At 44.0% G+C, this 10,367-nt stretch overlaps 1 protein-coding gene across 1 annotated transcript in view; it reads right to left on the bottom strand.

The window, feature by feature from the left end:
* Positions 1 to 9,108, bottom strand: part of tbkbp1 (TBK1 binding protein 1) — a 24,206-nt gene extending 15,098 nt beyond the window's left edge. The window contains exons 1-4 of the mRNA XM_061095526.1: positions 8,860 to 9,108; positions 3,368 to 3,493; positions 1,685 to 1,789; positions 65 to 212 (exon numbers count right to left, since the gene is read on the bottom strand). Coding sequence (XP_060951509.1) covers positions 65 to 212; positions 1,685 to 1,789; positions 3,368 to 3,493; positions 8,860 to 9,108 — 628 coding nt within the window. The remainder of the gene's footprint in view (positions 1 to 64; positions 213 to 1,684; positions 1,790 to 3,367; positions 3,494 to 8,859) is intronic.
* Between the last annotated feature and the right edge of the window lie 1,259 nt (positions 9,109 to 10,367).

Genomic DNA, 10,367 nt, shown 5'->3' with positions numbered 1-10,367 from the left:
CAGGCCTCACCTGCTGATATCTGTGTGTGTGTGTGTGTGTCTGTGTGTGTGTGTCATCACTCACAGTGTGCGTCCGGGCCGGCGTGCAGCTGCAGGTACTGCATGTCTTTGCTGTGCAGCTGCATGTTGATCTTCTGCAGCGAGTTCTCTCTCTGCCTCAGAACCGACTCCAGGTTGAGGATTCGCTCCACGTGCTTCTCCACCAGGCTCGTCTGCAATCACACGCCAGAAAGAGAATTCGTTTTTTAAATCCTGTTCTGTGTTTATAGACATATTGTGCAGAGGAGTGAGTGGGTGCACTGCGGAGAGGTTAAAGGTCAACGAGGCCCAATGGGTGGAGGGAGAGGTATTAACTGTCACAGCTCTCGGGTCAGTTGTTGGCAGCTCGTCTCTAAATCACTGAGACCACGTGAAAAGTGCTGAGTCGGCTCCGCGGACTTCAGTCCCTTATGAGATGGTTTGTTATCACAGAGCAGCCAGACAATCTGCTCACTTGGAAGCTGATACCTGGTCTGGATCGGCTCTGACTTATCAAAGGAAAATGTAATTTTAGTAACATGTCGTGGGGGGGGGGGAAGTAACTCAAAGGCAAGATTTGCAGTTTGCTCTCACGGGTAAAATAAAAAGGACTCGACAGCGACGCTTCACTCTGAGTGAAACATAATGAAAAACCTTTCCTCCGGAGACAGAAACCTTTGAGGTGAGAAGCGTCGTGTAAAGTTCACGATCGAGTTCTGAGAAGTTTCTCCTGTTTTCACCATCAGGTCGTGAAACTAACGTCCGGAGAAACGAGACAAATATCACTTTAAACCCAGTTTACATTCAGATAGATTAGTGAACTCCTCGTTAGCATTCATGTTACACTGTCACACTGACTGAAATATTACATATGAGGGATTTCACATTTGATGTATTTAAGTGGAGCTCAGGGTCTGAAGCCATCGTGACGTCACACACTGGTTTGTGAGCTGCTGGTTCCAAGCATAGATATATATAAAGACTAGATGTCTCGTTCGACAGAGCCGGACGTCACCACGTGGCGGCCATCTTGCTAGGGGGCATCTCGCTCACCCATAACATTGTGTTGGTAGTGGTAAATAACCATAAATTGCTCAATTTTCAACCGATTTTGAAATGGTTTGGTTTGTTATAAAAGTCATTGATGTAGATGTGACACTGCATACTTATGAATAATTATGTTATTTTCTAAAAAAATTAATAATTTATGCAGTGTCGTAACTACATCTCTGACGTTTATAACAAACCAAACCGTTTAAAAATCGGTTGAAAATTGAGCAAGTTATGGACGCAGACATCTAGTCTTTATATATAAATCTATGGTTCCAAGCCTCCAGTTTGATATTTGGTTCAGCGCCATCTTGAAAACCATATCTTGAAGTCAACATTTCCTTTTGTACGCACTCTAACTTTTAGTGTGAATCTTATTTACAGTTTTCGTCTACGTTCATTTTAATATAAAGTCTGAAGCAAATGGTTAAAATCCCCTCCAGTGGCGTCCGGATACTTTTGGCCCAAACCTGCTAATTTGACTCTAAATATTCAATGTGTTCATTAACTATTCATGATTTTAAACCATGTTTTATATTCCTCCCTCATCTCCTGTCAGAAGGAACTCATGCAGCCGTGTGGCTCCTGTGCAGTGAACTGATTAAACGCCGCGGACCATCTTGTCGAGGTCCCTCTGGAGGTTGCTCTTCTCCATGTGGATCTTCTCGTAGGCCTGGATCACGTCCTCCAGCTGCTCCTCCCTCTCCTTCCTCTTCTGGAGCTGAAGACGAGACGCAGAGAAGAAGAGAGTGAGGGCGATCAAAGGGGAAAAACATGTTGTGTCACCAAGCAAATGTAGAAACTCCCGACGCCTCAGCACGGACAGCGACGCCTCCCTCATCTCTGCAAATGATGATGTTCAACTCTATTTTAATAAACGTCTTTCCTGAGGTCCTGCTGAGATCTTCCCCCGACTCTGTGGTGTAATAAGGGGGGGGGTGCATATCTCTGGAAGTCATAATCACAGACTACCTGACACATCAGGGCTGTGACGCACAACAGGAGAAGACGCAGGTCGGCGAGAAGATGCCAGAGATGGAACTCATCGATAGCGTGTTTTGTGATGATAAAAAATCCTCTGAATTAAGGGAAATGTGTCACGATTCTTAGTAAGTAGTGGAGTGTGTTTGTGTGTGTGTGTGTGTGTGTGTGTGTGTGTGTGTGCGTGTGTGTGTGTGTGTGTGTCCCAGTAGAGCACGCTCACTGAGCCGTGGCACATTTCCTCACTCTGTGACCTTGTGTGTCCCATAGACATATATAAAGACTAGATGTCTCGTCTGCGTTGCTGGCCAACGGAGACGAACGTCCGCACATGGCGGCCATCTTGCTAGGGGGCAGCTCGCTCACCCATAACATTGTGTTGTAGTGGTAAATAACCATAACTGACTCAATTTTCAACCAATTTTGAAACGGTCTAGTTTGTTATAAACGTCAAAGATGTAGTTAAGACACTGCATAAAATATAAAAATTTTTTAGAAAATAACATAATTATTCATAAGTATGCAGTGTCATATCTACATCTCTGACGTTTATAACAAACCAGACCGTTTCAAAATCGGTTGAAAATTGAGCAAGTTATGGTTATTTACCAACACAATGTTATGGGTGAGTGGGCTTCCCCCTAGCAAGATGGCCGCCATGTGGTGACGTCCAGCTCCGTCGAACGAGACATCTAGTCTTTATATATGTCTATGGTGTGTCCCACGCTAATCGTTTCTGCTGCTCCCACAATGCATCTCTTTCCTCCTCCTCTCTCTCTCTCTACCGCTGCGGCTACACCGACTCCTTCCTGCGTTTCTTATTTCTACTTCCTCTCTCTCTTGTTGTGGAGTTACAACTGAGGGCCATTAGTCGTCCGGGCACATTATGGGCGTCGCCATCCTCCTCGCCCTGTGAGTACAGTTGTGTAACTCTCTGTAGTTTGTCTGAACCTGTGTCACACGTACGCATCTTGTTTTTATTTTTATAAATCCTGCTGTATACGTGTTAAAGAAATGGATGCATCTTTATCTATGTTGTTCCTTTCATGAGGTTCACACATTCAGCAGAATCCTGGACAGGTTTTAGTCCCAATTAAACCGCGTCTCAAAAAGAGAGACTTGGACGTTTCCTCAACAAACATCCATCTCTGTGTTTTCTGCTTGCGCTGCAGCTTTAGTGCTTAATGAGCTCCGGGTGTCTTTCTGCACATGTTCACCGTGACCTCAATTCCCTTTTAATTCAATTAATTCTCCAGGAGGGAGGGGATTCTCTGAAGTCTCCTCCCCTCCTCCCGTCTGTCCTCAGCCGTCCTCTCACCTCGTGGCCCAGGACGTTGACTCTCTGCTGCAGGTTCCCGTTCTCCGAGTGCAGCAGCGCCGTCTCCTTGCTCTCGAAGGAGCAGTACGAGTTGGTGTCCTCCCCGAACTCGTTGATCATCGGGAACTGCAGACACAAGAGAAGGAGACAAACTCGTCAGGAGGAGGTTGAGAAAACACGTAATCAGCGAGTGAATCCTTTTGTGGATTCATAATCTTCTTTCTTTGCTCATTCTCACTTTTTTCTCCTGCTGGATTCTGTATTTTCTGATGATTTCACTCTGGGATCATTAAAGATTCATCGTGCATCAGCTTCTCTTCGGCCCAGATCTCACTCAGACAATCAGAATGTTTGAACTAGTAATTTTCTCTCTTGAGCAACATTTTTATTTCTCAGTTTGTCTCAAACTAGTCACAGAATTTACACAGCGAGTTGTTTTAATCACACGTTTTGATTTCATCCCACACAGTGAAATCTGGGGAAGGACCGTGACTCATGGTCGGGTTCGTCAAAACACCAACTCCCTTGTTTGCTGTTGTTCATTTTAATGTTTCAATACAAAACTCCCAGTGTCTCAGACGGTTCATGTCAGATTCTCAACAAAGCTTATTCAAGTGAAGCATCTTGTGGAATCAGGATTTCATTTTCAAAAACTAACCTTTTCATTTCAAAGGAAAAATTTACTTCAATTTTTATCCCCACAAACAATTTTGGAAAATGTTATTTGCACATCACATTATCACGGAAGCACCGGCTCCTTATTGTATTAAAATGATGAAAGTAATTAACCATTTCTAGAAGAAATATAAAGATGAAGGACGTGTCTCCTCTTCCTGCAATGATACAAACATTAGGATCTTGGATACTGGTGCTTCCGTCTTATCGTAGAGATCGTGGCGTGCAACCAGTGGTGGGAAGTAACAAAGTAGAAATACTTTGTTACTGTACTTAAGTAGATTTTTCACATATCTGTACTTTACTTGAGTATTTCTTTTCCTGACGACTTTTTACTTTTACTCGTTACATTTGAACAAAAATATGTAAAATACTTTCTACTTCTTAAAGTCTCAAACTGGCTCGTTACTTGAGCAGCGGAGGTTGGTTCTCTCTCTCTCTCTCTCTCTCTCTCTCTCTCTCTCTCTCTCTCTCTCTCTCTCTCATCTAGGGTTTAAAATTTGTAAAATTATACATTATATACATTATATTCATATTGTTGTTATAATTTTTCAGTCAGTTGAGATAAATCTTGAGGAGAAACATGTTGGGTTGTTTTGTGTCTGTATAGGATTACTATAAAAAGCACTTGGCATTTTTAATTTTGGTACTTGTACTTTTACTTTTGATACTTAAGTATATTTCAACACCAGATACTTTCGATACTTAAGTACTTTACTTAAGTACTGAGCTACTTTAAGACTTTTACTCAAGTCATTTTCTGACGGGTGACTTTTACTTTTACCAAAGTCACTTTCAGGTAAGATATCTGTACTTTTACTCAAGTATGGCTTTCAAGTACTTTATACTCCACTGCGTGCAACTATATTAAACATAAACATTTCAAATATATAGGAATAATTGCACCGTGCGCAGCTGGGATTCTGCTGCTTTAATCTGCGTTAAGGAGCCGTACCACGTTTACTTTTGTTTTAATTATGAGGGAAAGTGTCTGGTCACAGCACTCAACTGAATCCCGTGAAAGCGACGCACGTGGCGAGCGGCCGCCGGCGCCTCGACCTGAAGAGACACATTTACATTTAGAGTGTTAGAACACCAGCAGAGAGCTTTTCCACAGCTGATGCAACGTCTGAGTGAAGAGGCAAACAACCCTTTTCCATTTAGCAGAACATCTCTGAGGCCTTTGAACAGCGAACGTTCTCAACACGGGCAGGCAGGCCCCAGGGGGGGGGGGGAGGTGGGGGGGCGAAGACCTCTCACACCGCCGAGCTTCAGAGAACGACCTCGTGTCAAAACTCTTCCATCCGCAGCCTGTGTTTAGAGTTTGTCTGCAGGAGAAGCAAAGGAATATTGTTTCCTCTCGCACACGAACATGTCCGGAGTCAATATTGTGATGTGCGTCTTGTCCACATTGATTATCGGGATCTGGAAACAGGCGCCTGCTGTGTTGACAGCGGCCCAGGTGTGACGAGTCCTACTCCAAACAGCCGGCATCTGTACCGGTTCTCCCAGAATCAACACCTGTCCCTGAACGCACCGTGGCAGCCCCCCCAGCCCCCCCAGCCCCCCAGCAGCTGTTCACAGAGCCACGCAGGACCTTGGCTCCACACGTTTGTCACGAGAGGAGAGAAGCAGTCAAATCACATTTCCATCAGTTTGCAGGTTTCTCTCTTTCCCCGGAAAATCAAAACACATTGAAAAACATCAGCGTCGAGAATTAGATTTTTATGTCAGTCCCTGAGAATCAAAGTGGAGCTCCGGTTTAAACAGAGACACTAACTTATAGAACAACAGTCTCTGGATTCCTCTTCCTCTTCCTCTTCCTCTTCCTCTTCCTCTTCCTCTTCCTCTTCCTCTTCCTCTTCCTCTTCCTCTTCCTCTTCCTCTTCCTCTTCCTCTCCGTTCACATTACAGCTCCGGATGATTCCTCGAATAAGTAGAACACCAACGACTGATGATGATAAGGAGAAAGTCCGGATAAGGAGATCTTTCTTTAATGTAATCCTCCTTTCTACTTGATTTCAACACTTTCCCTCGTTTCTCTTTCACTTCTCTTTCCGCTCTCTCCTCCCACGCTGCTTCCTTTGTGCTCACCCCCCCACCCCCTCTATATCCGTGTGTGGGTCCAGCTTCTGCTACGTGGTGGGTTTCTTACTTCACCTGCTCCCTCAACCAACTGGAAGCTGGTGTGATTTCTCCCAGCAGGCCCACAGGCCCGGCTGTGCAGGAATGTTCCAGGTGTCACCGACTCTCACGCCAAGAAGCTCGGAGGAGATTCTGATGTTTCATGTTCAACGAGTCGGAGGCGATATCGCAATCCTTTCAAGATATAACATTAATGTTTACTTGTCTGTTTCAGTGACTTTAAACCAAAGATTAAATCAGTGAAGATATAAGAAAGCTGTGTTTTGAAGTATTTTTAGAAACGCATATCCCATATTGCATGTTTGTTTAGAGTAAATCATGTGAAACAATTGATTAATGAATTAAAATAATCAGTAGATTCACTTATACTGAGAATAATAATCGTCTTTAAATCTAAATAGGGCTGGGCAAGTTAACTCGTTTTAATCGAGTTAACTCAAGTGATGAGTTAACTCGATTGTTTATCCGCCAATTATTTTCTTTTTTCCTGTTCTGCAGCAGTCGGCAACAGACTTTCACAAAATAAAAGCCTGACTTTCACAATAAAACAATAAATAATCAAACCTGAGTTAATGCGAGATAAAATAATTAATCGAGTTAACTCATCACTTGAGTTAACTCGATTAAACCAGTTAACTTGCCCAGCCCTATATCTAAACCTCACTGCTTTTCCCTGTGTTCTCAGATAAAACTCTTACTGATCCTGATCATCCAGACTCTGTATCTGTACTCAGGTCACAGGTTGATACAGGAGTCAAACTGGTCCCACTCAGGCTCCCAGTCCTCCTGTTGGTTTTTAGAAATGAGGATCAATATCATCTATTTATATTTAAACATGAATTGAAACTGCGTTGCTTTTGGAGTGAACTCTATTCCCCGGCTGCTCCAGGATCAAAGCTCAGCGACGCTTTTCTCCTGCTTTTTATCTCTGTGAACAAACGCTGCATCAATAAAAGCAGCCGAGTGGCTCGTCCTGTGATTCTCTTCAGATCAATCAGAGGACAAAATGGCCTCGTGCTCGATGGAAGCCGGATCTTCTGTGTTTTAACAAAAAGAACAAAAACACTGTGATGTTCGACTTTAAGGCCTCGTGGACGCATTTTGTGAACAGATATTTTCCCCTCCAAGAAAAAGAAAATACAATCTCCATCCACACTACATCTATTTTGCAATACATCTTCGTCAAGATCACGGAAAATACGACAAACGTTCAAAAAAGACCTGGGCCAGTAGGTGGCGATAAAGTTTATATCAACAATCCATCAAAGGCAAGAGAAAGTCCCTCTGGTCGAGGTAATATCAGGAGAGGAAGACGCCTGTGAATGTCACTAGTAATTTGAACTTTATAAATCTTTGATTAGACCCAGCGGTCCAAACCAAACTTAGCCGGCTTTCAGACCTGCTCTGAACTCCAGATCCTCTCCTGAACTTCTCCGGAGACGTGATAACACAGATGTTATTTGCTCTGGACATTCTCTGGAGTTTCTCCTGGTAAAACTCTGGATAAAGTCTGAACGAGCTCAGGTGAGAGAACACTGTAGAGTTGGACATTCTCCAGAGTTCATGTCTGAAAACGTCTGTAATAGAAACCGGTATCTAGTCCAGACATGGGCAAAGTACGGCCCGCGGGCCATATCCGGCCCGCCGAACTTTTCCAAATTAATACAAAAAAAAATAAAAAATTAATTTAAAAAAAAAATCAATAAATTTTTTTTTTTTTGTTGAAACCATCAATTTAGTAGCACTTAAATGGCTCGTACTTATAGCAGTTTGTAGTTTTGCTTTATTCAGGAAGAAATCATACTTTCTTGATTCTTGTTGTTCTGGGTTTGAACCTTCGGGGTTGAAAGCACTTATTGTAAGTCGCTTTGGATAAAAGCGTCAGCTAAATTAAATTTGCCCGGGAGTGAGGCTTGAAAGGGCACATGATCTCCCTTCACTTTTCCCCTTTGCCCTGTGAGCCCTTCTGTAAAATGAGAGGATTAAGGAAACGAACAGTGGACAATGAGTGCCGAGTGTTTAACACGGAGTCAACAACAAAATACTTTTTTCACTGAAGTCCAATCGAAGGCTGTTTGCCTGATATGCCGAGAAACTGTGGCAGTTTTCATGGAGTACAACATCAGCCGTCACTTTGCTACGAAGCATGCTAACTACGCTAGCTAGCCACCGCAAGAACGGTCGGCTGCAGCTCAGAGGTTGGCGACTACTTTGCAGACTCAGCAACATTTTTTTTCACAGACAAACTGCGATTAAAGAGTCATCTACCAAGGCATGTTTTTTGGGGGGGCATTCGAAATAGCAAAGGCTAGCAAGCCTTTCTCTGAAGGCGGGTTTTTGTTAAATGGCCTTGCAAAGAAGTGCTTTTCTACTTGGTAAAGGCAAAATCCTTTCATGTAATGATTTTTCCATGTCATTTATATTAGTTCACAAAAACACTCCATCCATCTGTTCCTGGTCCGGCCCCTCTGTCAAATTTTAGAACCCATTGTGGCCCGCGAGTCAAAAAGTTTGCCCACCCCTGATCTAGCCGCTGTTGTTGATGTGTCTGGTGAAACCTGGAACCTTCATTTCACAAAGCAGCTCGTGCACAGTTAGCTGACGTTTCCCAAACACTCGGTTTCCTCTGCTTCAGTCTAAAGAAGCTCAGCGACAGAGTGAAGAGCCCTGACCTTGATCTCATAGATCTTGAGCTTCCTCTTGATGCTGCTGTTCTCCCGCTCCAGGCCGGCCAGCCTGGTCTTGATGTCCTGATAGGCCGTGATGAGGGTGAAGTGGGAGGCGGAGTACACGTCCTCGGGGTGGAGGGGTGAGGAGCGCCACACCACGCTGCCGCAGCCATCTTCCTTCAGGCCGCCGCCGCCGTCGCCGCCTCCCCCCAGCAGCTCCAGCTCCCCGCCGCCGCCGAACAGAGACTGCATCACTCCGAGCCTCAACCTGAGGACACAGACACAGATTTGCTTATTCATTATTAATCGGCAGATTGTTTCCATTCAATTACATGTACCCGCCAAAAATAACCGGTTCAGACAGAGTCTTGCTGCAGCCGTCCCAGAAAGCGGCGAGCACGCAGCTCCTCGCCACCGGCAGCGGAGAACAAAGGCGGTTTGGACACGGAGCAGTCGGAGGGTGGGAACACACAGCGTGAAATATTCAGAGGCAAAGTGGGAACAGAGAGTCGGAGCAGGAGCTGTTTCTCACTGTGAAGATTCAACATGACCCGGCACAATCCTCCACTTAGTCACACTTCAGCTTCTCTCACTCACCTCTGGAAAACGTGCAATAACGTTCACGACCCCAAAGTTTACAGTCGTCACTACACTCATAAGTTTATAGAAATTAATTTGCCTTTTTCTGATATTTAGCTCGTTCTACTTTGTTTTATTTAAAGACATTTTTGGCAGCTATGACACTGCTGAGCTGAGGAGGCTGTGGAGGGAAAACTGGGTTCGATTTGAGATCAGTCACACACACTCTGTACTGCCATTCACCACACACACACACACCCACACACACACACACAGACACACACACACACACACACACACACAGACACACACAGACACACAAAGTTTGGTGTCAGTTGTTTGCACATGACACACAAACACACAAAGTTATCAGGCGAGAGGAACAATCCCGTTTAACGTCTGCATCAGACTTTACTTTCACGACTCATTCACGCCGGCTGTTAACTTTTATCGTTGGGAAATTCAATCAAACAACAGAGACACAAAAAAGTAGCAACAAATGCACAGGAAAAACCCTCAGAAACACAAAATGTCGACACCAGATGTGACGCAAAAACGCACGACAAAGACACAAAATGACCACAAATTAGTTATAAAGCAAAATCAACAAGAAGTAGAAAACAATTAGAACGAAGTGAAAAATGACCACAAAGAGACGACAAAAGACACAAACCTGCTGCAAACAGACAAGAAAGAACAGGTAGAGATAAAAAATTTGCTCGTTTATTTTTAAATACTAATGTAGGAAAATCTCAACTGTGCAGAATCCAAATTTACATCAAAGACGTAAGATGGTGGCGCCCGGATGCAGGATATGATTTTGTGTTTGCACAGCGAGAGGAAGTGGAGACGTGTCCTTCATCTTTATTTTGAATCAGACACATAAAGCTTTAATTTCTCTCTGTCAGATTTCTCCCACAGCCTGCGTGTGA

The sequence above is a fragment of the Limanda limanda genome, chromosome 21 (assembly GCF_963576545.1).
Source record: "Limanda limanda chromosome 21, fLimLim1.1, whole genome shotgun sequence".
Lineage (NCBI taxonomy): Eukaryota > Metazoa > Chordata > Actinopteri > Pleuronectiformes > Pleuronectidae > Limanda > Limanda limanda.
Note: the sequence above shows the minus strand (reverse complement) of the source record. Positions and strands in the feature narration are given on the sequence as shown.